Source organism: Mixophyes fleayi, chromosome 6, assembly GCF_038048845.1.
Source record: "Mixophyes fleayi isolate aMixFle1 chromosome 6, aMixFle1.hap1, whole genome shotgun sequence".
NCBI classification, from domain to species: domain Eukaryota; kingdom Metazoa; phylum Chordata; class Amphibia; order Anura; family Limnodynastidae; genus Mixophyes; species Mixophyes fleayi.
In genome coordinates this window covers 211,922,914-211,948,936 of record NC_134407.1, presented here as the reverse complement: position 1 = coordinate 211,948,936, position 26,023 = coordinate 211,922,914, and the positions used below count along the sequence as shown (strand labels likewise).

The 26,023-nt window shown below is 41.3% G+C and overlaps 2 protein-coding genes across 3 annotated transcripts in view; one reads left to right on the top strand and one right to left on the bottom strand.

Annotated features, from left to right (window-relative positions):
- Nucleotides 1-15,788, top strand: part of LOC142159894 (uncharacterized) — a 43,088-nt gene extending 27,300 nt beyond the window's left edge. Inside the window, exons 1-2 of one of the 2 annotated variants that reach the window (XM_075214749.1) lie at nt 7,212-7,282; nt 12,754-15,788. In XM_075214749.1, coding sequence (XP_075070850.1) covers nt 12,870-14,414 — 1,545 coding nt within the window. In that variant the 5' untranslated portion in view covers nt 7,212-7,282; nt 12,754-12,869 and the 3' untranslated portion in view covers nt 14,415-15,788. Of the gene's footprint in view, nt 1-7,211; nt 7,283-12,753 lie in introns of those variants that run through there. The other variant, XM_075214750.1, reaches the window with a different exon arrangement.
- On the bottom strand, nt 1,359-6,890 carry LOC142159928 (polyribonucleotide 5'-hydroxyl-kinase Clp1). Its single transcript, XM_075214812.1, has 3 exons — nt 6,796-6,890; nt 4,243-4,902; nt 1,359-2,147 (listed from the first exon to the last, which is right to left on the bottom strand). Exons 2-3 carry the CDS (start codon nt 4,891-4,893, stop codon nt 1,473-1,475), a joined length of 1,326 nt encoding a protein of 441 aa, XP_075070913.1. The 5' UTR covers nt 4,894-4,902; nt 6,796-6,890; the 3' UTR covers nt 1,359-1,472.
- Nucleotides 15,789-26,023: the final 10,235 nt, after the last annotated feature.

Below are 26,023 nucleotides of genomic sequence, written 5' to 3'. Positions count from 1 at the left end.
CACAACCCAACCAAACTTATCAATTGGTGAAACTTTTATTTTCTTTGCGCTGGGATATAAAGCTTTTTAGGATTCACCTTCAATAAAGTTCAGCATTTCTGAAGTTTTGCTCTCTGCCGTCGGATGTTGGCTTTCTTTTTATTCAATCCCTTAACTTCACTGCACTATTGCATGAAAATGGTGGTAACAAAGTTGTCCACAATAGAGGTGGTCCTAGGTGGTCTAGATTCTTCTCAGTACCCTACAATGATGTCAGGCAGCGGGACAGGTCTCACCTTTACGTCTCGTTATCCCCTCAAGAACGCTCTGTTTTCTCTACTAGGGATCACCTTAAGCCTTCCGTCTTGGCATTGTTCCATCGTAACCATAGTTGTTCCTACTGCCACAAATAATGGATTTTACAGTAAGTTCAAAATTACTTTAATTGGAAAAACATTATTGGGGGGAGGGGCACAGAACAGCTCTTCGTTGAATGTATTTTTTGTTATTGGGCTCCTATGTATCATGTTTTGACTAGTGGTAAACTAAGGGGTGATAGGAACTGAGGAAATGTTCTTCAGTTTTTATACCCTGCCTCCTAATGGTGGTAACTTAATACCCAACATCCTCCTATGATCCTGAAGAAGAAAAAAAAACACTTTGGAAACTGGAACGTAGCTTTATTTCAAGAGTGTATCCACTTGTTTAAAATTTTTCATAGGTAGAAAATTTGAATAAGTATTTTCCAAAAATTATTCTCTATTTTCCCTGTAAATAAAAAAAACAAAACAGTACAAAATTCAGTTTGGTATTATAAGCAATACAATAATTGACCTTTTGTGTTTTAAACACAGTAACTATTACAATAGAATGAACTATGAATCTACATTTAATTACTTGCATTTTCTCTTGAGACTGACAACGGAGGAGTCATGTGATAAACATAACGTGTCTCTTGTCATCCCTCACAAACAGCAAGTTGTATAGAAATGAATTTGGGGCTATTGGTGGAATGATATGGAGCTTTTTAACTAATTAAATTGTTCTTTTGTTGAATTTTCTGACACAGTTGTATGGGCTTCTGGCATCATATGTCTCTAATTATAGTAAGTGAATAATTCACATTATCGATAGTGTAAATGTGTTTGGACCGAGGAATGAATACAATATTTTATGGTCGAGAGCCTAAAATATGATCTTCTTTATTACTAATCATTATGATTCATGTCATTATGTTGCTGGACTGTTGTCTGGTATATATGGTCCATTTTAAAACCCTTAAAAAGATACTGCATTCTGACATCTCTGTACTACACTGTATGAAAATGCCAGAACAAAGCCTCATATTCACGTGTAAAGGAATTTTAGGCAAACTGGAAGAAAAATATTAAAATTGGTTTAATAAAACAGCAAGCAATTTTCTATCCCTCTCCCCCCTGATAAAACACATTCCAAATCTTCTTGTTAAATAGCTTTTTTTTCTTTTCTGTATCTCATTTTAGGTCCATAAATCTTATGTCCATGATAAGCAGGATACATTTGGGCAATGGTCTAGGTGCCGGGGACAGCACGGTCAGTGTTTCTCTTTCAGTGTCCACTCCAGTGGCGACAATAAACCCAGCAACATTTTTTTCCTCCACTCCTTCTTCTTCTCCACCATCAATGGGCACCACACTTAGCAGATGATGTACCATGTCTCTGCCCGGTGACACCGGCACCAGCTTCAGCTGATTGTCCTCTTGTGACATGCCCAGAGGAAGGCAGGAGTCAGGAATTGATGGGGCCCCGACCTTGTAGACTTTTACCTCTGAGAACTTCACCTCAAAGGCATGGGGATAGAGTGATCCCCGGGGGCCATAGAAGTACTCCCGCACCCGCTGATCTCTGGATTCCCTCCGACACTCTTTAGAACGCTCAGAAGCCCCACCAGATTTGGGAAGTAGCAGCGTATGGACAAAGTGGGGAAGGTCACGACGCAGATCATTATACAGACGTTCCTGGTCCAGAACTATCACAACGTCCACTTCAAAAGCAGAGGCCGCATGTATTAGTGCCTGATATCCGGATCCTTTCACCCAACCACAACTATTTATAAGACAGCCACTGACTGATGCCCGGCGATTAGAGTCACATCGCAAGTTGAAGACGTTAGCCAGACGGGAGATCAGCTGGGGAAGAAAAGATAGAGAGACTTAGAAATGATATACAGACCTGATAAGCCGGAAAATATATCACATTGTTACAATTTCACACTTGATTTGATTTATAAAACTAGTTCTCAATATCATCCCGCAAATTTAAAAAAGGCATTTCACATTTATATAGTGGGCAGCACGGTGGCTTAGTGGTTAGCACTTCTGCCTCACAGCACTGTAGTCATGAGTTCGATTCCCAACCATGGCCTTATCTGTGTGGAGTTTGTATGTTCTCCCTGTGTTTGCGTGGGTTTCCTCCGGGTGCTCCGGTTTCCTCCCACACTCCAAAAACATACTGGTAGGTTAATTGGCTGCTATCAAAATTGACCCTAGTCTCTCTGTCTGTGTGTGTGTATGTTAAGGAATTTAGACTGTAAGCTCCAATCAGGCAATGACCGATGAGAAGAGTTCTCTGTACAGCGCTGCGGAATTAGTGGTGTTATATAAATAATTGATGATGATGATGATAGTGAAATATGAACTAGACACTAATTTGCTCAGTCTACTGCCAATTGGGCTAATGAATGTAAATATTAAATGGTTGCTATGTGCTATGGTACGTTTGTCCTAACTGCAAAGTGTTATTACCTCTTTTGACAGATGGGCCACTTCTAAACGGTTATTCTGGAAATCCCACATCTCAAAATGGCTGTTATAAACTATTATTAAAAATGGTGGCAGCACTTTGCACGCCACCATTTCGTTTAGATCTTGCCCCATGATCGCAGCAATATAGCATTTAAAAACTGAATGCTGTTTTTTCTTTTTTCAGCTAGCAGTCAGCTATAATTACCAGGAAGTGTCAATCGGTGAAAGCATTATTTCGCCAAAAAAGACTGGAAAGGGTTAAAATCAGGAGTTGTTTTTAAATGCTCAATTTCAACTACCTGGGTAATCATGCTCTAGGGCTGCCACCCTCCCGGTGTTCGCCCTACAGCGTGGGAACCTGAAGGGTGATAACAGAGGGCCGCTCCCCAACAAGTGAGTTCTACTTCGGACTGTGCCAGCTAGGGGTTACAGCTGCTGTTACACTAATCTAGCATTGCTGGAAGGAACTGTAGATTGCAGCTGCATGGCTCCATGGACCTTGACACTTTATGAGCCTAATAAATGCAGGAAGACCTTGAGCTAGGTCCCTACCTTGCTGGTAGATGTGTGAAAAGGATTGCAACCATGAGCAGGATCAGTACTCCAAGAATGTTGATTATAGCCCTATTTGGATAGGGTTGAGTGTGAGACTTGTTACGGTGAACCCCCTCCTACTTATTCATTTTAAGTTTTGTAATTGCTACACTATCTGTCATGGTACACAATAGAGTAGGTTTAGTTTAACCAGGTGCTTGACTAGGTGTTATTTTGTACCCATAGAGGGACCAGGGTGTGTAAAGCTAGTACATAATATGGCCTTCTGGTGTGACAAAAGAGATAACCATTGACCTGGTATCCTCACAAGAGGTGAATACTTTTATAGCCACTGTATGCCTCAATAGGTCTGGCACTTGGTGTACAAAATACTTCTGGTCATTAAGGGATTAACCAAGTCATAAAATCCATAACTGAGGTACATATGGATCTATCTTGTTGGGTGGTGAGACAATCAATGTTCTTCTCAGTTAAAGAAAATGACCACACAGTTCTACTTATTTATATATACTTGTGTGTGAATGTGACGCGGCTTTATATAAGCAGCACACTTGCCGTGCCATGTGATAAACATCTCAAACAAAATTACCCTATTACTATAGCTTATGAAAAAATTATAAAGTACGTTTTGCAGCTATTATACAATAGGTAATGTCACCAAAAAAGCAACTTAATTGGGACATGTCTGGAAAGCGATACAGAGAAGAAGTAGCGAAGCCACAATATGGAAAGACAGCGATTCAAGATTCCTTGTGGCATATTACAAAATAGTGTCCCTCACACCTCTATAAATAAGACTCCTGATTGGCTGACTTTATTTGTGCACCAGTTTAATGTTTTAGCAATGTAAAGTGATATCTTGTTTTTTTTGATAATAAACGGTGTTACCATACTAAATAAGTAATTTTAACATATAACTTCTTACCTTGTTATATAGCTTGATGTTTGTCCCTGGAGTGGTTGATCCAAAGTGATAGACAAGTGGGCCCTGAGATGAGAATCCTTCCTCTACATCTGCCGGTCGCTCCACACAAAGAGCCCCGACTGTGCCAGGTACTGACACGGAGCCCTGACCCACATCCAGCTCCACCAGGGTGGGGCGCCGACCTCTCCGCACAGCGTAGTTTAACAGCAGTCGACAGAGTGTGGATTTGCCCACATCAGAAGGGCCCGCTATAAGCACCCGAGGTCCCCTCTCCCCTTCACGGTCTGCCTGCACCCGCATCTGCTCAAGTCCCACATGGGTGTTGAGATAAAGCAACATGGGGGTGTCCTTGGACACGTATGCTACATCGGGGCTCCCCCATAGATGCACGGTGCACCCATGCCATGTGAAAATAGCGCCCTTGCTCCCTGGTGGAAACATATACTTCTTGTTCCTCGTCAGCTCTGTCCCAAACACCTCGGCCATCCCGGAGATCAGCTCCACTTGCACAGTGGCCGAGCCCTCTACCTCCAACCGGAGCTCCGTCTCCTTCTCCAGCTCAAACTTAGCGGAGGGAGCAGTGGAGGAGGAATTTGGCCAGGAGCCCCCAGCCTCAGAAGCTCCACCTGGAAGGGACTCGTCTGCAGACATGATAGTAAACTGAAATACAACAGAAAACGTTCAGTTATCAGAGAGAGAAAATTAATAGATCCTTCACCAACCAAGAAGGTCTCCAGAACCTGGAAACATGGAACTTAATGTATCTATAAAACTAGAAGCTTCCTCCGTTGTAATTGAACTAGGGTTATAAATTCTGCAATCGTTGCTCGCTGGCACCAGTACATCTGTAATGACCACTGCATGCCACCATATCGTCAAATGTACTCTAAGAGGGGGCATGGGTTCTCAATGACATGCCTCTATTGGCACAAACCGTGTATTCCAGCCAATGAGGTTTCACAGGTCAACCAACACTCCTTCCATGACTGGGCTTTAAGGAAGTACTTCTTTGAGAAATCTGTACATGAAACACGTCAGTTTGCAATGAGATATCAGTTGAAGAGGGAACTGCACCGGAGAAAAAAATACAGTGAAGCTCACTTGCTGTTCACTCCACATTAGATTCATTAGGCTTTTCTAGCTCTTCCTCAACAATTGTGGCAAGTCTGTATTGCATGTACTATACAACTTCATTTTAAAGGGGTTTTCCACCTACACTGAAAAAAACATGACTAGGTGCTGCCCTTTAACCTACATGATCCCGTGAAATTTCATCTGCTCATTTCACTCCCAGCAAAAGTCACTACTTAATCTGTTGTGCGGAAACCACTTGTAATTTAAACTACAATTTGACATCCCACTCATCTGTATGTGGCTTGAACTAAACTGTCTGGCTTGTATAAGATGGAACAGGATGTCATTAGGCAGTAGCTTCTGCATAACAGATAAGTGAAGCAATCATCATGAGTGGAAACAGCTGATTAAAACCCCTCTAATGCAATTATAGTTAATAGCATCATTCATAGTTGGAAATTGCATGAATGGACAGGATTAAAACAAAGAAGGTGTAGAAAAATTGAAAAACTGTATAAGAGGTGTAGAAATAATTGGGATGATAATATAGGAGGTCTGAGAATGAATTGGATGATAATATAAGAAGTGTAGGAATGAATGGAATGATAATATAGGAGGTGTGGGAATGAATGAGATGATAATATAGGAGATGTGGTAATATAGGAGGTGTGGGAATGAATGGAATGATAATATAGGAGGTGTAGGAATGAATAGCATGATAATATAGGAGGTGTAGGAATGAATGGGATGATAATATAGGAGGTGTAGGAATGAATGGGATGATAATATAGGAGGTATGGGAATGAATGGGATAATAATATAGGATGTGTAGGAATGAATAGGATAATATAGGAGGTGCAGGAACTAATGGGATGATAATATAGGATGTGTAGGAATGAATTGGATGATAATATAGGAGGTGTAAGAATGAATGGGATGATAATATAGGAGGTGTGGGAATGAATGGAATGATAATATAGGAGGTGTGGGAATGAATGGAATGATAATATAGGAGGTGTAGGAATGAATAGGATAATATAGGAGGTGTAGGAATGAATGGGATAATAATATAGGATTTGTAGGAATGAATAGGATAATATAGGAGGTGCAGGAACTAATGGGATGATAATATAGGATGTGTAGAAATGATTTGGATGATAATATAGGAGGTGTGGGAATGAATTGGATTATAATACAGGAGGTGTAGGAATGAAAGGAATGATAATATGTGAGGTGTAGGAATAAATGGGGCGATCTATAGGTGTAGGAATGAATGGGAAGATGATTTAGAAATAATATGACAGTGAATGGGGGAATGACATGAGCCGTGTGTATAGAATATAATGTGTGAGATGTAGTGAAGGGGTGGAGACAGAGGACACAGAGAAGGACTGAAAGAGTTTTACAGAATACAATATACAAGATGGATACATGAGAACAAGATATTAATATACATGAGCACACTACAGCAGTACTCACATGCAACCCTCTCTTCCTCTCCCAGGTCAAGACAGGAAGTCACTAGCTGCTATTTTTCACATCCGGTGGTAGACAGGCCCTGTGTGTCATCTGTTGGGAGATGATATAGCAATGCATTCTGGGAGTTGTAGTCCAAATTATCGTGAAATCCTGTCACTTGTTTTTTGTCGACCACCATTCTCATAGTTCCTCGCGTTTACTCCCTTTTATTTGACTATACTAGTCTGACTAAACCATCCACGAAAATAATATTGTGTAAGTGAATAAAATCAGTAAGAGAGGGGGAGCGCAGAACCAGGAAGTCAGGTGGAACGCAGAACAAGGAAGTCATGTGGAACGCACAGAAGGGAAGTCAGGTTGACCGCAGAACTAGGAAGTCAGGTGGAACGCACAGACAGGAAGTACTTTATTGACAACACCCGGTTCAGACAGAAGAAGTAGAAAGCAGAGAAGAGACATTGCTGCTGCCATAACTGAGTAACACCAGGTAATGACATTTATTATAAGGTGTTATTATATGCCTGTGTCTTGTTATTTACTTCACATAGTACAGGTGTAGCAGACTCTTGTGTCACTGTTCTAGGCTCCGTCTATTTATCTTCCCTAAAGATAGCAGGGAAGGGTCAATTTTTAATCTCCGTATGATTTTGGGTTATTTTATGTAAAGTTACCACCGTCTAGAGTTTCAGTATCAGGGGATGTTATAACTATATAAAAAACACAAAACAACATCAAAGCGCTACATAATTATACTACCAATAACTATGCAGTTTAAAGGGAAACAAGTCACCCAGCAGCAGGGATAGTTGCCCATCCCTAATCCCCAAATAAAGATATACAAACAGCAAAAAAAGAAAGCACTGTAAGTGATTGAAGTGAACGTAACGAATCACATAAGGATAAAAAATATTTAACATCGCATAATAATTCAAAATTATATATGATATAAAAATATCTCTAATGAAAGAATATATATTCCTGTGTAAATGCAAAGATATGTATATGATAATAGAAAATCTGTATATATGAATTCTAATAGATGGCAGATTTTATACTCCGGAATGGATATAAGATAATATTTTATTGCACAATTGATTATTGCAATATCTAAAAACTGGCATCTTTGAAAGAGTCCACTACTGCAAGATGAGACGTATATTGTTATATATATGTTATATTTACTTTAATCACTTTTTAAGCTCTTTTTGCTTCCTTTCTTTGATGTTATAACTATAAATACTATGAAGGTAAAAAATGTAGACACTTTGCCATGGATAGTTACTAATTAAGGGAAGGTAAAGGTGAAGACACATTGTGCAGCACAGGAAATATTTAGGCTACTCCTCCAAGGCAACCACCATATAGTAATATTCCACCTGTTGGTCAATATATACAAGAGTTAGAAAATGTGCAGCTCTCCAGCTGTTCTACAACTCAAGTCTCATTATAATGCCATCATTGGCATAGGAGATGACTGAGTCTGATTTCACAAAAACATTTTTCAGGGTACCACAAAAAACTATCTTGTACCCTTTGTTTATAATGTCCCGAGCAAAGTGATCATGTGTAGTTAGTGTCCAGGCCTCTGTATACCTCACAATCCTGCCATCCTCCAAGCCTGATGGTGGTTGTGTTAGCTAGGAGTCATTCTTGGTCTTCTTCCTTCCATGAGAGTCCAAGGCCATGGCTATGCCAGACCTCCAACTTCTAATGGGACAGCAATTTTTGTTGCAAGACAGTCCACTACAGCATCAGCTTTAGGTACGGAGTCCCACTTAGCAGTTACTGTTTTTTTGAAAGGGAGACATCATTTGAAATTGGATTGCGGCTTCTTCAATTGATCCCATTCCTTAAAAAAAAAGACATTGTCAGGCGCCGTCCCGCTGTCCCTTCGGGACGGCCACCTGTACTTCCTGCCCATGCAACCAGACGCGAACTTCCGGCCGTCTGCGCAAATTACAGATGTTAGTTAAGGTTGGGATCAGCACAGGAGAAAGCAATTGACTGATTTGTGAGAGGATAGAGTCAATTGGGAGGGAAAAAGAGTACATTCTTCCTCTATATGTCTAGAATCTAATAAAGAGAAGGTGACACAGGGAAGGAATTGAGCAGGTTGTTGCTCATGGAAGAGGAAGCAACATCTTGGGCAGTGATGGTTTGGGTTAGGAGGGCTGTGGAGAGATCAAAATGTATTAAAAAAGCATTTGTAGTCTGAGCAGGGATGAGAGATTGGACATAAACATGTTTTGCAGTATCCAGTATCTCGCTAAATCCTGCCGCTTCCAGCTGCGTAACATCGCTCGCATCCGGCCCTGCCTCTCCCAAGATGCCACCAAATGTCTTATTCACTCTCTGATCATTTCCCGCTTGGACTACTGCAACGTCCTCCTTACTGGCCTCCCCCACTCTCATCTCGCTCCCCTTCGATCTGTCCTCAACGCGGCCGCTAGGCTTATCTTCCTTTCTCGCCGCTCCTCATCTGTCTCCCCCCTCTACCTATCCCTTCATTGGCTCCCCTTCCCCTACAGAATCCTCTTCAAGCTCCTCACTCTTACATACAAGGCCCTCACCAACTCCACTGCACCCTACATCTCCACCCTCCTCTCTATTCATGCTCCATCCCGCCCTCCGATCTGCCAATGACCGTCGCCTCTCTTCCCCCCTGATCACCTCCTCCCATGCGCGTATCCAAGACTTCGCCCGCGCTGCCCCCCTCCACTGGAACAAGCTCCCTCCCTCTATCAGAACTTCCCCTAATCTGTCCAGTTTCAAACGGGCTCTAAAAACCCACCTTTTTCTTAAAGTCTTCCAGTCTCCCACTTAATTTCCTACCTTTTCTTCTACCTCTTTCCCTTCATTCCCCTTCCCTTATCCTTATCTCTCCCTCTCTCCCCTGTGTCTCTCTGTCTGTCTACCCCACCCCTTAGATCGTACGCTCCTCTGAGCAGGGTCATCTCTCCTCCTGTCCTCACCACTCTTAACTCGGCTCTCCAGCTACCTGGCCCTCCTCCTCGAGGACCCCCCGTCCCCCGTCCCCTCTCGCTCCTTCCTCTCCCCTCTGGGGGTTTCCCTGTCATCCGGGCCCTCCCTCTCGGGCTCAGCCGTATGCAGGACCTTCCCCTCTCCCCTCCCCCGCCCCTCTAGCTGTGCTTTGAGCTCACCGAGTTACTGTGCTTATTGTTTACTGTACTGTGCTGTCTCACCTTGTATTGTAACTTTGTTTGTCCCTGTACGGCGCTACGGACGCCTAGTGGCGCCCTATAAATAAAAATTAATAATAATAATAATCCAGAGCTTTTCAATAGAAGTGGTATATAGCCGTATATTTGAAGAAGTCAGGAGATGATTGAGACTTAAACCATTGACGTCCTACTCTGTGGGAGAGGGGAGAGTTTTTGAAGACAGTGCTTTTCCTTAATGTGCCAGGTCTGAGATTGTAATTGACAGCAATAGGAAAGGGAAGCTGGAGCCACTTGATCAAGGGCAGTTTCTTGTGTTTGATTAAGATGGAGGACAGCCAGATCAGGACAGGAGAATGTATAGATTGGGGAGAGGAGTTGTAAGGAAGTGGGAAGGGTTTAATATTATAAATGTGAAAAGTGGTAGTTGATTGTTACACTGCAGAGTTCAAGCAAATATTTTTCATATATATAATAGAATAAAATGTAAGATCAAATTAGTGATGTGAGGACTAGCAGTTGAGGGACATGTATCTATATGGTAGAAGGAGTTTGTGCTAATTGTATAGTAAATGTCTTTGGCTGCAGTTGTCCCTGCTGCGTTTTTATGAGTGCTTGGATTAGAAGAATAATGTAATTCTGTATAAGGAAAGTATGTATGTTTGTGCTGGTTCATAGGAGGCAGTGATATAATGATAGATGTGAATGTGGGTAGAAAAGGATAGGAGAGATTACTCTAGCGCCAGTGGACTTTGTGGGGTGGGTATTATTGTGGAGAGGGGACTAGGTCTGGAGAGGATAGATGAAGAGAATTTCTTTTGCCTGCAGAGGAATATTTGGAGCCCCATGGGAAGGCAAACAAACATATTGCTAATTCGGGAAACCGCTAACTGTAGAGAAATAGATTTGAGCCTTTGACGTTCATTAAAGGAACCCCCACCCTATTATGTCAGAGGATATCTCAGAATAACCTCTTCTTTCTTGGTTTGACCAGAATCTCATTGAAGCATGATAAAGTTAGTGAATGGATGGAATGGAGTTTCAAGTTGAAACACAAATGAGATATGATAACTAAGAGAGCACAATAAGCTGTTAGTTTTAACGGAGGTGTTTTGCAGAGATAGTGTGCTGCTTCAAAAAAGAACACAAGGTTTGAGTATTTTAAGGGGACTTGGCTTAATTATTAATATTGTCACTAGTGGACTGTATATATTAGACATATTTTTATGCCCAATCTGCAGGCCAATCCTGGTGATTTGTGTTTTCACTATCCTATTTTGGGTCATTTCTGGGCCTGCCCATACCCCCAATTATGACACACCCATCCCTTTCCTCTAGGTCCCGTTCCCAAGTATTGTGTATAGGTTTATCACAACTGAATGAAATTGATGGGAGAGTATTGGAAGACAGTTAAATGGTAATTACACCCAAAGCTACAAAGGTTTAGGTGGAGTTATCTGAGAGATGTGAAATAAAACGTCACTTACCTGCTCTCCATTGATCCCTCCTCTGAAGCGTATTATGGTCTAAGCAGGAAAACCTTCTTCTGCTTGGGGAGAGCCAGTGCCATTGTCTAGTCCCCTTCCTCATAAACTTCCCATTAATCACTTCTAGATATGTGGGTTGGTTTGATAAAATGAAGAATCTGGGGCACTGGGCAAAGCAGATGACACTTGAGGGATGATTAACAAAGAAAGAAATGAGATAGCCAACGAGAGATTACATGATTTTTGGGTTGAGAGAAAGTGGTGGCCAAGGCAATTTTTCTGATTGGCTGAATTTCCATAAAATTACCATTTCATCATTGATATATGAATATGTCATATATGAATTGTTCATGGAATAGTCAAGTTGATATTCAGGATTAGGGAAATGTGGGGATTGAAAAGAAAATATGTTGCCTTGGGGGGATCTTTTTCTGTGTGTGCTGATTTGTCAAGAGGGGAAAGGAAAAGTCTAATGAAAGAGACTTTGTGAGGCCCTTCTATAAGATTTATTTGCTTTGTGGGACTGTTGTAAGCAGATTTAAAGTTGGGAATTCCAGAGGAGCGGCGTTTGGGAAATTATTTTATAGTGGAACTGGGTGGTGGGACAGGAATGTTGAGAAAACATGAATGCTGATGGAAGATATTTGGTGCAATCTTTGATGGGATTTCTTACAAAAAGAGCATATATGTAGTAAGTGAGGCCACTGAGCTGTAGCCATAAAAATTGTTGCTGATGGCTGAGTTGGGTTACAATAAATTCAAAAGAAAGGCGAAAGAACATAGAAAAATCCAGAGATCGATGTTTTCATGGGTTAACAGTTGACGCATGCATCACACAAACCTCAAAGACAGTCTAACAGTTTTGGTCTAGCCAGCTCACAGTTTGTACACAGTTGTTCTTAGTCTGTAATTGCCAATGGGAGATCTTGTACCTAGCCCATATAATACAAGTATCTCGATGCACCGTAAATGCAAACGCTCTAGTGCACACAGCATCAGGCCTCTTCTCAGGCTGACTCTCACAGGACCTATGACCTTACCACAAGGTCAGAGCCCTGACCAGCAGCAGTTACGTGTACAGCTGCAGGTGCTAATTGATAGTGTTAGGAGGGCATTCTTTATGTTTTACTTTGTTATCAGGCTGTGAGAGTGAGGAGAATTTGGAAGGTGGGTGAGATCACATTATGCTGATGGTCACAGTTGGAGAACTGGCTGTTGTCCTTGCCATGCCTTAGTCTATAGCATCGGCATGTGGTTGTTTCATCTAAACACAATGTATTTCTCTCCAACAGATTTCACTGAGTCTACAAAAATATCCACACCACTCTTTCTTCACCCTTGTACGACGGAGGATCACAGTGTTGTTATAGATATCCAGACTGGAAATTCCTCAACAGATGAACAAAACATGATGAATTGTGTGGAGAATGTTACTGAGACACTAGTGTCATGTGAAGGAGACCTCACAGACACCGACATTTATGCACTTACAGATCATGCACAATATTCATCTACTCCTATTAAGGAGGAAGCGGTCTCAAGTGATGGAAAAAACCTCACCAACGCTGACTTTTATACACCCACAGGTCTATCACAATATACATCTGCTCATATTAAGGTTGAATCAGTCTCATATGAAGAAGGAAATCTCCCACACACTGGCATTTATACAACTACAAATCATGCACAATATAAATCTACTCATGTTAAGGAGGAATCGTTCTCATGTGAAGATGGAAATCTCATTGAGACTGAAGTTTATAATCCCACAGATCATAAACCATATACATCTTTTCTTATTAAAGAGGAATCTACCTCATGTGAAGAAGAAAATCTCACAGACTCTGATATTTATACAGCTGCAGAACAGATGCAATACATATCTGCTTATTCTGAGGATCTTAAACGAGACAAACAAAAACATCTGGTGATAGAGAAACTATTCTTGTGTTCTGAATGTGGAAAGTGTTTTAAACGTAAATCAAATCTTATTAGTCATCAGAGGATTCACACAGGTGAAAAACCATATTCTTGCTCTGAATGTGGGAAATGTTTTACACAAAACTCACAACTTCTAACACATCAGAGAATTCATACTGGAGAGAAGCCATTTTCCTGCTCTCATTGTGGGAAATGTTTTATCAGTAAATCAGATCTAGTTAAACATCAGAGAATTCACACGGGAGAGAAACCATATTACTGTTCTGAATGTGGAAAATGTTTTGTTAGCAATTCGGATCTTGTTAAACATCGAAGAATTCATACAGGGGAAAAGCCGTATTCTTGCACAGAATGCGGGAAATGTTTCAACAGTAACTCAGATCTTTCGAAACATAAGAGAATACACACAGGAGAGAAACCATATTATTGTTCTGAATGTGGTAAATCCTTTACCAGTAATTCAATTCTTTTTATACATCAAAGAATTCACACTGGAGAAAAACCACATCATTGTTCAGAATGTGGAAAATGTTTTAATAGTAACTCAGACCTGGTTAAACATCAGAGAATTCACACTGGAGAGAAACCATATTCTTGTGCTCAATGCAGGAAACGTTTTACATGTAGCTCTGACCTTATTAAGCATCAGAAAAGTCACACAGGAGAGAAACCACATTCTTGCACTGAATGTGGGAAATGTTTTATCAGCATCTCTGTTCTAGTTAAACATCAGAGAACTCACACAGGAGAGAGACCATTTTGTTGCTGTGATTGTGGTAAATGTTTTATTGGGAACTCAGAACTTCTTATGCATCAGAGAATGCACACAGGAGAGAGGCCATATTCTTGTCCTTTTTGTGAAAAATGTTTCACCAGAAACTTTGATCTCGTTATACATCAGAGAATTCATACCGGAGAGAAACCATATTCGTGTGCTGAATGTGGGAAATGTTTTGTTAGTAGCTCAGTTCTTAGTAGGCATCAAAAAATCCATATTAGAGATAAGCCATAATTATCTTCACAGTTTATAGTTTACATATATGACTTGTTAATCATTGTAGAGTTCACACTAGAGGGAAGCCATATTCTTTCTGTAAGTGCAGAGAAAAACATTTTCTTAAGTGAAGGAACTTTACTAAGTGGTTTGGTCACATCATTTTTAACTTGGTCATTTTGCAGCAAAACTCAAGATTTTAATTAATGCTCATATCTGGAATAAGTGTTGCCAGTAATTTTTACAGCTATGTTGCATGTTTACTGTAATTAATTCTCAGCCACACCCTGGGAAATGCTAACCTGGGTTTTCTTTGTTTTGCTCCATCAATGGCTGAGATTGTGGGATCATATAATAAATCTTGTCTTGTAATTTACCAAACACTACTGTTGTGTGGAATTACCTATTTAAAGCTTTAAACATACTCTACCTCATTTTTTATATTTTTTAGTGTGTAGCGGCATTGTAAGGAAACCAATATTTCCATAAAACTGAAATTATAGTGGAAATGTTATATACAGTTGTGTTCAAAATTATTGGCACCTTCACATTTTTTTCAAATAACTCACCATTTCCTCTAAACATAAGGTAAAATTAGCAGCAGTACTATTTGGTCAAAGTTCTTTCTCTGTTTTTGGTTCTCAATTCAATGCTATATATCCTTTTAAATCAAGGAAAAGACAAGTCATTGACAAATGATCGCACAGCCTTGGGGCAAAATAACTGCAAACAACCGCTTCTTATAGAGATGGATGGGCTTCCTGTGCCTCTCTACTGGCCGTTTGGTCCATTCTTCTTGTGCAAACTGCTCCAGTTTTGATAGGTGCCTTCTCCTAAATGCTGTTTTCAGATTTCTCCACTGGTGGTCTTATATGATTTAGCTCTGGACTCATTGCTGGAACAGACAAGTGTCTTGTCTTCAACAATTCCAAGGTGTTTTTTGAAGTGTGTGTTGGGGTCATTGTCCTGCTGGAACCCCTGTGACCTTCAATGGAGAACAAACTTTCTGACACTGGGTTCAATATTGTGCCCTAAAGTGACTTCGTAATCTCCGGTTTTGATGATGCCATGCACACATTCAAGATGACCAGTGTCGGATGCAGCCCATCAACCCGAAAACATGACCGAACATCCTCTATGTTGGACTGTAGGGAAGATGTTCTTGTCATGTTGCTTTCTGTAAACAGGGATGATGTACTTTTTCCAAAGAGCTCTAAATTGGTCAAATCTGTCTACAGACATTCTCCCAGAGAAAATTTGGCTTGTTCAGGTGTGTCTTGGCAAACTCCAGTCGGGCCTTCTTATATCTCTCTCTTAGCGGTTAGCCCCCTACTTGACCTTCTACTATATAACCCCCTTTAATTGAGCAGTGGCTGTCTTGATATATGTCTTTTTTTGGATGCATGATAAAACTGTATCATCTCTATTATAGTCTTTTCATTGTATGTTTCTTACTTTCTAAGCATATTGTATTATTGACTGTACTGTAATAGTGGTTTATGGTTATATTGCACTGTACATTTTATTAAAATGAGAACATGACAAATGAAAAAATTGTCTTTGTGAGAACAATAGAGTATTATTATTACAGAGCCATATGTAGAATATTCTTATGTTTGGGCCCACAATCCTGTTCATGAACGTCTGGGACCAGGGTAATGTTGTCTTTTACTACACCGGCCCCCTTTCTGATGTAGCAAGCAGGCTTACCAGCACTCACTTGCCTATGGATGTAAGTCACCCAGCCTCAGATGTTCGTTAGTAGGGATTTTTGGAAAAAACCCAGGAATGGATCTTTCATAATCAAACAGGCTGTTAGTGGCACTCCTAACCACCTTCTGGAACCATGTTCTTTAATTGGCAGTACTGATCACCTTCTGGAACCATAATCAGTTAATGACAGCCCCCTGGAATCACAAACTGTCAATGAATGTCTTGACCACCTTAAGCAGCCAAAAGCAAGCAATGAAAGAAATGACCACCTTCTACAACCATAACCTGTCAATGACAGCCCTAACAACATTCTGGAGTCATAGTCTGTTAAAGGCGGTTCTTATCACTTTCCTGATGCCTTTGCAGCTTTTGTACTGCCTCTGTGGACACTCAGAATCATGTCCCTATGATTCTCTTTATTGATCACTGTTTGGCCACTGTGTCTCCTGATGTCAACTCCAACCCTCATTATGAGATTATTACTTCCAATGGGTGCCTAATGGATGGTAAGCAAGAAGATTCCTCTTCTGCCTTCATATCCCCAAGACCCCAGTCAGACAAGCTCCAGTTTATGGTTGATGCTTTCCGCTTCACTGGGATGGATGTTTCTGTGGTCTACATAACTTCTTATCTTGCCATTTTGCATTTTGTGTTACCAACTTGTGTTATAGTTCTCTGGACTGTAATTCCCACAATACACCACACACTCAAGTCAAATGAAGTAGTGTAGCTGCTCATGGAGATTCTGGAATTCTGGAGAATAAATAAAATGTATTTAAATGCTCGGAGTTGATGTTAAGTGAAACACAGAGACAGGCAGTTGGAACCACACTCAGTTAAGAAAGATGTCTGTTTGTTTGATGCATTTGAGGATGACCTTATGACGGTCACATGTAGCAAACATTGATCAATAAATAGTGAATTTGTGTTCAGCTGTCATACTTGATGTCAAGGTTCTCTTGTTCACCAGGCTCTCGCTTTATAGATGCTTTGAACCTGAGCAGCCAGCCCTGATTTTAGCCTATATCTTTGTATTCTCCTGTCTGTCAGCAGCGGCCTAGTCAGACTAGTCAGGCAACCACAACCTGTGGGTTTGCCACAATGAAGTCCATCACTTTCTTGCAAGGATCTCTGGTGAAAGCCGGGGTTCCAATTAGACTCTCCACCACAGGATAACCAGCACCGATTGCTAGTGGCATAGGATGTTTTGTGATACTGTGGTATCAATTTTTTACCACTGTCTCCTCTGTCAGCGGCTGTTGAAGATCTTGTCATGAGGGCGCACCCAATTCTGGAGCACAACATTTTCAGCCAGCAAGTGTTTTCTTTGAAAACAAGGACTGAAGTAATCTTCCACCAATGTTCAGCATGCCTTACTTCTAAGCAAAGGATAATGAGAACAATTAGGTTTGCTTTTATACTTTAACTTCTATATAGACTTTATACCCCAATCAAAAGTGAAATGTTTTTTTTTTTTACCAGTTTAAGAACCAGTATCAGGCTGAGCCCACCAAGAGGACAAGAGAAGGTTAGTGCACGACACGTTACTTACCATTTGTAAAGCGCTATGGAATTTGCTGGCGCTATATAAATGTTGATGATATATGGCTGCCGTGATCTTTTAGTCTTTTTTCAATGTTTTTATTATATTGGTATTGGTGTGCAGTAATATCGCAGATCAGAGCAAAGCACCAGAAACTCACTCAAGCATGATCTATTTGTGTTTGACGCAAGACCAACACATGGTTCATACTTAGGAATTGATTATTTATCAGACACTTGATAATAGTAATGACTCAAATGCTGCCTTATATATCAATACAAACTATTGTAGCAAACAACAAATAAGCAAATTACCACCTCATTATTATCACAGCTTGCTTATGCAACATCTATTACTTATGAGATAAAATAATATTTTTGATTGCTTGCTATGGGCCACACCTCCACTTTTAACTTTTTACAAGTTTTAGTAAATCTACCCCAGTGTGTCGTTCATTAACAAAATGCCAGCAGAAGCGAGGAGAGCAAGACCAGGTGGCAGGCATTCATGCGACACAATGGATTGGGTGGAACACCAAACCTGAGCTAAGTGGTATTCTACATCCTCCTGACGAAGGCTTTTTTTAAGACGGAACGTGTTGAGGTATATACTATATTGTCTTACTTATTGCCTATATCTGTTAACCTGTGGAAGCCCATGGGGGTGAACTTCATTGGACTTTTCGTGAGGGAGTTGCGGAGGAGATATCATCTATTCATCTGGGGAAGGCTATTTTGGACATTGATCAGCCACATATGGTTTACAGATAAGCGCTGTATCTTTTTATTTATTGTAGGTGCATATTTGTATATATTATGTAATAAAGTGGTCACGCAGACATACTACACTATATGGTATCTCTACTTTTGTGTTCCTGGGTACGGTTAAGGATTGTCTTTGGCCAGAATACCTATGAAGTAGACGGGAACCTCAGCAAGCAGCCCTATGGACCATTTTCATGTAAGTTGTTTTTATAGTGAATTTTGGTACGCACATTAATTTATGGGTGTTGGGTGCAAGACACTTCACTAATAAGTTATAAAATACTACACTATTATTGGTTTTCGTTGTTTTCTGGTTTCTACCTGGTATATATGTCTGAGAACCTGTGGAGCACATATTGATGAGCTACACAGATCTGCTGATTATTTGCTACATTCGTACGCTTGAAGACCGGTTAGATGGTCCCCTCTGAGACATCTAGGAGTCACGGTTTGATGAGCTTTCAAATTACTTTATTTGGTATGCATTTTATTATCACCTAATAGTTTTCAGATTATTTTATTAAACTACTGCACTATTTGGCGCCTCTGTGTTCTTTCTTTTTGCTAACTTCATTTGGTATTCTACATTAATTTGTAATTTAAGAGACTCCACCCTAAAAAGAATAGAATGATAATACAAATTCTTATTTCATGATCCCATTGATCAATTCAAATAAGGTTGGAAGTTTTGGAGCTTATACTTTTGTATCAGTTGGAATGTCAGGTATTAAAATATTCAAATGATACATAAAATGATTATGAAGTAGAAAGAATACTCGATTCACAGATTTGTCATCTTCAGTACCTTATTGATTGGAAGGGTTATGGCCCAGAAGAACGAGCCTGGATTAAAGCCACTGATGTATATGCTCCATGCTTGGTCCATATCTTCCATTCAAAATTCCCTTTGAAGCCCAAGGTGTCCAGGGACTACCCTCAAAAGGGGGCGTACTGTCATACACCAGACTCTCAGGTTCTGTCACTTACCTCTTTGCTGCCTTTCCAAGTTGTCCCTGCGGTCCTCAGGCTATGCTGGTTTCAGACCTCTCTGGAGACAGACTGGACAGCATCTTACAGAGATTCCTCCAGAATCAGGATTGGTGTAGCTATCTTGGATTCGGTCACATGATTCCTCTCAGCCAATCAGGTGATAACAGCCTCCATTTCAGATTCCCTCCAAAACCAGTTCATGGGAGCTGCCATCTTGGATATAGTCACCTGATCCATTTCCTTGAGTGCTGCTTCTGCCCAGCTGATAGCAGTCTCCAATCAGCAATCGACAGCAACTATAAAAGAACTTCCTGGAGCACTTACCTCTTGCCAGTACATCGTTGTATTCCAGATGCCAACTTAGTTCCCAGCAGTTTGCAGTCTATCTTGCTACAGTTTTGCTACTATCCCAGCTCTGACAGTGCAGTCTGCATTCTGGCTCCAGTTCAATTCCAGCACTCTGGTTCCATCCCCTCTGGTTTCTTCCAGCATTCTGGTTACAGCATTCCAGTTCCAGCAATCCTCTTCCAGCATTCCGGTTCCAGCAATCCTCTTCCAGCATTCCGGTTCCAGCAATCCTCTTCCAGCATTCCGGTTCCAGCAATCCTCTTCCAGCATTCCGGTTCCAGCAATCCTCTTCCAGCATTCCGGTTCCAGCAATCCTCTTCCAGCATTCCGGGTACAGCAATCCTCTTCCAGCATTCCGGGTACAGCAATCCTCTTCCAGCATTCTGGTTCCAGCAATCGTCTTCCAGCATTCTGGTTCCAGCAATCCTCTTCCAGCATTCTGGTTCCAGCAATCCTCTTCCAGCATTCCGGGTACAGCAATACTCTTCCAGCATTCTGGTTCCAGCAATCCTCTTCCAGCATTCTGGTTCCAGCAATCCTCTTCCAGCATTCCGGTTCCAGCAATCCTCTTCCAGCATTCCGGTTCCAGCAATCCTCTTCCAGCATTCCGGTTCCAGCAATCCTCTTCCAGCATTCCGGGTACAGCAATCCTCTTCCAGCATTCCGGGTACAGCAATCCTCTTCCAGCATTCTGGTTCCAGCAATCCTCTTCCAGCATTCTGGTTCCAGCAATCCTCTTCCAGCATTCCGGTTACAATATCCAGTTTACAGTCCGGTCTAGCATCCCGGTTCCAGTCCAGTCCAGCAATTCAGTTCCTGTCTGCTCCCCCCTGCTAGTGTAACCACTATGTGCTCCAGTCCATTCACTACATGCGGAGGGACATTATCAGGCCACCCGGCTTTGTCTATGTAGTCACAAGTCCAGCTCCAGAGACACAACCCAGTCTGAGTACAGACAGATCTTCAGGCGTGACATTATTGACAATTACATAAAGTTTATGCAAAGAGTCAATAAGTACAGTGTTGACCCTGCTTTTTGAAGACTTCTGCAATTTGCCCTGGCATACTGTCAATCAACTTATCGGCGACATACTGACTGATAGCCAGTCATTCTTACCTAATCAATGCTTGGAGTTTGTCAGATTTTGTGGGTTTTTGTTTGCCCAGTCGCCTCTTGAGGATTGACCACAAGTTCTCAATGGGATTAAGGTCTGGGGAGTCTCCTACCCATGTTTTGATCCCCAAGCCACTTATTTATCACTTTTGCCTTATAGCAAGGTGCTCCATGATGCTGGAAAAGCCATTGTTCATCACCAAACTGTTCTTGGATGGTTGGGAGAAGTTGCTCTTTGAGGATGTTTTCATACCATTCTTTATTAATGGCTGTGTTATTAGGCAAAATTGTGAGTGAGCCCACTCCCTTGGCTGAGACACAACCCCACACATGAATGGTCTCAGGATCCTTTACTGTTGGCATGACACAGGACTGATGGTAGCGCTCACCTTTCCTTCTCCAGAAAAGCGTTTTTCCAGATGCCCCAAACAATCTGAAAGGGGATTCATCAGAGAAAATTACTTTACCCCAGTCCTCAGCAGTCCAATTCCTGTACCTTTTGCAGAATATCCGTCTATCTCTGATGTTTTCCTGAGGAGAAGTGGCTTCCTTGCTGGCATTCTTGACACCAGGTCATCCTCCAAAAGTCTTTGCCTCACTGTGCGTGCAGATGCACTCACACCTGCCTGCTGCCATTCCCAAGTAAGCTCTGCGTTGGTGGTGTAAGATCCCAAAGCTGAATCGACTTTAGGAGACAGTCCTGGCGCTTGCTGGCTGTTCTTCGGTGCCCTGAAGCCTTCACAACTATTGAACCTCTCTCCTTGTTCTTGATGATCCGATAAATGGTTGATTTAGGTGCAATCTTACTAGCAGCAATATCTTTGTCTGTGAATCTCTTGTTGTGTAAAGCAATGATGACTACATGTGTTTCCTTGCAGTTAACCATGGTTAACGGAAAAAGAACTATGATTTCAAGCACCAACCTCTTTTTTAAAGCTTCCAGTCTGTTATTCTCACTCAATTAGCATGGGAGAGTGATCTCCAGCCTTGTCCTCGTCAACACTCTCACCTGTGTTAACAAGAGAATCACTGACCTGATGTCAACTGGTCCTCTTGTGACAGGGCTGAAATGCAGTGGAAATACTGTTTTTGGGATAAAGTTCATTGTCATGGCAAAGAGGGACTTTGAAATTAATTGAAGTTCATCTGATCACTCTTCATGACATTCTGGAGTATATGCATATTGCCATCATAAAAACTGAGGCAGCAGACTTTGCGAAAAATACTATTTGTATCATTCTCAAAACTTTTGGCCATGACTGTACACCGATCTGCCACAACATTAAAACCACCTGCCTAATATTGTGTAGATCCCCATTGTGAGATGGAGCCTCCATGGCTCAGACTTGTTTTTCCAGCACATTCCCATAGATACTCAATATGATTGAGATCTGGGAAATTTGAGTCAACACCTTGAACTCTTTTTCCTTGCTCTGAAAAAATCTTTAAGTTGGTGGTTCATGTCAAAGTAACATCCACCTGAATGCAAGGACCCAAGGTATCCTAGAAGAACACTGCCCAGAGCATCACACTGCCTCTGCTGGCTTACATTCTTCCCAAAGTACATCCTGGTGCTATCTCATTCCCAAATAAACGATGCATATGAACCCGGCTGTCCACAAAGAAAATATGATTCATAAAACCAGGGCAGCTTCTGTAATTGCTCCATGGTCCATTTCTCGTGTTCACGTGCCCATTGTAGGTGGTTTCTGCAGTGAATAGGAGTCAGTATGGGCACTCTGACCGGTCTGTGTGATTGCACCAGACGGGCTAGCCTGCGCATCAATGAGTCTGGGCGGCCATGACTCTCTCACCAGTTCACCGGTTGTCCTTCATTGGACCACTTTTGGTACTAACCACTGCATACCAGGGAACCCCATAAGACCTGTCGATTGAAGATGCTCTGACCCAGTCGTCTAACCATCACAATTTACCCAAAGTCGCTCATATCGTTACGTTTGGCCATTCTTCCTGCCACCAAAACGTCAACTTCAAGAACTGACTGTTCATTTGTTGCATAATATATTTCACCTCTTGACAGATGCAATTGTAACAAGATCATCAATGTTATTCACTTCACTTGTTACTGGTTTTAATGTTGTGGCTGATATGTGTATGTCAGTCTCCAATTTATTCAATTATTTGGAATTCTATAGCCTACTAATAGGTTGTAAGATCCATCTTTTGAAAACAGAACAGAACATCCACATCCCAGATCATCAGCTTAAGCTACTCCTTGACAATAACAAATTTAAGTTGCAACAATGTAAAATTATGGGTCATATTTATTAATTAGGGCACTTTTGGCAATCATTTTCATCCCTTATCGCAGAGATAAGGAATGAAAGCGCATAAGCATTCAAGTGTTCTTCAGGAACGGCAGTCATGATAAACAGCTGTCCCGGCGAACACCTATCTCCTATCTCCACTATGGTCACTTTTGCAAAGTGGCCACCTTTCCGATAGTAACCAGAGGGGGGAGCAGGTAAGATGCGGTGAGGGATCCGAAGATCACTCTATCGCAATGCTCTCCAAAAGGCTTCAATGGCTAACTCCATCTTCAGATGGTGACACAAGTTCTGAAAATCACACAAAATAGCTGTCCACAGAAAAACCTGTGGGGACTATTTTTGCATTTGAAAAACAGTGGGAAAGCAGCAGATATCGGAGATTTCTACTGCAATCCTTTAGTTATAAATATAGTAGATACTTAAAATTGCAGTGGTACCCCTATTAGGAGCTTGTTTTATAGGCCTCTAAAATTCAAGAAGTATATATCACCAATAAATGCAAATACCTATATTCTGTTAACTTTTGAAAAAATTATTAAAAATTATCAAAATAGTTTCTAGAAAAATGAACATGCTCCTGAGGATACTATATCTCTTCCAGACCTTGCCAAACCTGACTCCCACAGCGGTCCTTAAAGACCTACAAAAATATCTATACGGGGAGGTAAACCACTCAGGACTAGATTTTTACCCTGAGGTGATTTATCGGAAATGGTGGTTGAGGCTTTCCCGATGTAAGACACACTACCGAATAACATATCTTAGCCAAATAGCAGCGTGTTTCTCCCCTCTCCACCTTAACAACTGAGACCATGATACAGCAAACCTGATGGCGCTGCTAGGAATACCCAAAGCAGACAGACATTGAACCATTGAAAACAACCACTTTTCAAGCCAAATATGAGAATCATGTAAATCCCGACATAAATTGTCACTTATTCCCTCACTACTGACACCTGTTTGGATTATACCATTTGCGCCTCAGGACTAAACACCCAAATTTGTCAGACCTACTAAGAACTGGAAATAACATTATTATTATATTTTATTTATAAGGTGTCACAAAATGACATTTTACAGTAATTATGTTTCATTACAGACTTACAGTCTAATATCAGCCCCCGGATCTAAATGTGTCAGAATAGCTAAACTAAAACATTTACTAAATTCCTTCTCTAATACCATTAATATCTTTTGACCATTGGCCCCAAAAAGAATTTGTCTGTAGTCTCCATCTCTCTAGACCTGTGGCACTCTGTTCAGATAAAACACTAAACTGATTGGGAAAGAGATCTTGGACCCCCTATGAAGACTCATTGAAAGAGATTCAGAGACCAAATAGCCAAAAATTCTGTTTCCTCTTAATCAAGGGATATTTATATAAAATATAGATGTTATCTTGTTCCTATCTGAATACATAAGATATTCCCTGCATCTTACCCCTCTGCTGGCATGAGTGCAGTCAAATCTGTGATATGGAAAATAAAAATGTAAATAACAATACATACATTAAAACATTCTAAATTAAGGATTGCTACTTCATACAAAAGAAAATATACTACAGTGTATGTAACTTGACAGAAAGCTTTACATCCTGATATTCAGGTTTAGTGCCGGCAGTGACCACTAGAGGTCACTGCTGTGCAAGAAGAACGCTCAGGAGTATGACAGCTCCTTCACAGGAAGAGGAGCTACCGATGCATTCTGGGAGTTGTAGTCTGGTTTCAACTTCAATTCGATGCAAGTTATCAAGCTATGGACTACAATTCCCATAATCCACATCACATTCTTTTCTTATATAGGATAAAACCAAGCTCAAGGATTGCACGATGTGAGAGGAATGCAAGTACAAGAAGCCACAGGGAACTTAAGTTTAATGCACAGACAGGAAGTTGCCTGTTTCCTAGATAACTTCCGGGTGACACCACTTTTGGACATAGCAGAGAGGAGGCAATGCCAGGTAATGACATTTGTTATAAGATGTCATTATATGCAGGGCCCTCTTAAGAACATCTTGGGCCCCCGGGCACAGCAGTGCACCGGGGCCCCTATATATACAAAAAAAAAAAGATTATATATATGGGCCCTGCAGCCCAGGGGGGCCCGTCGGAGGAAGGAAAAAAACCCCCCAAAAAACCCCTCAAGAAATAGAAGAAAATACTTACCGTGCTGTCAGCTGGTGATCCGGCTCCCTCCATGGTCTCCTCCTCCGTCGCGCTCTGCAATGGATGTCGGGCGGGCGTGATGACATCACGCCCGACATGCACTGCGAGCGCGACGGAGGAGGAGACCATGGAGGGAGCCGGATCGCCAGCTGACAGCACAGTAAGTATTTTCTTCAGGTTTTTTTTTTTTTTCCTTCCTCCGACGGGCCCCCCTGGGCTGCAGGGCCCCCGGGCACCTGCCCATTGTGCCCAATGGGAAAGACGGACCTGATTATATGTCTGTGTCTTGTTATTTACTACACATAGTACAAGTGGGGCAGACCATTACCACTTTACCCTTTCCTCTCTTTCTGGTCTTAGAATCCCTGTTTATAGATGGGTGCGGTTAACCAAAGAATTCCCAAGGTGTCTGTGAATTGTTGAGATAAAATTAATAAAAACGTAAGTATCTTGGGATGATTAGGTTTAATGACTAATTTCAGTGGCCCGGTGTCTCCCGTCCTCCACCTCTTTTCTCCTTACCCAGTCACCCCCTCTCATCCTACTTCTCCTCTTGTAGCCTGTCTGAGTAGATTTTAGTTTCTATAGAGTTCAATGTGATTGGAGGATGGGATTATAAAAGATGGGAGTCCACAGATGTTTCTTAAGGCTGGAGAAAGACCATGGAGGTCGAAACGCGTTGTTATATAACCCAGTGCA

What these genes read in the sequence shown, in the direction of transcription:
- LOC142159928 (XM_075214812.1), bottom strand. Translation starts at nt 4,893, where the DNA reads ATGTCTGCAGACGAGTCCCTTCCAGGTGGAGCTTCTGAGGCTGGGGGC. An exon ending in ACATCAAGCTATATAACAAG is followed by an intron (nt 2,148 to 4,242) that starts GTAAGAAGTTAT and finishes TTTCTTCCCCAG; the next exon opens with CTGATCTCCCGTCTGGCTAA.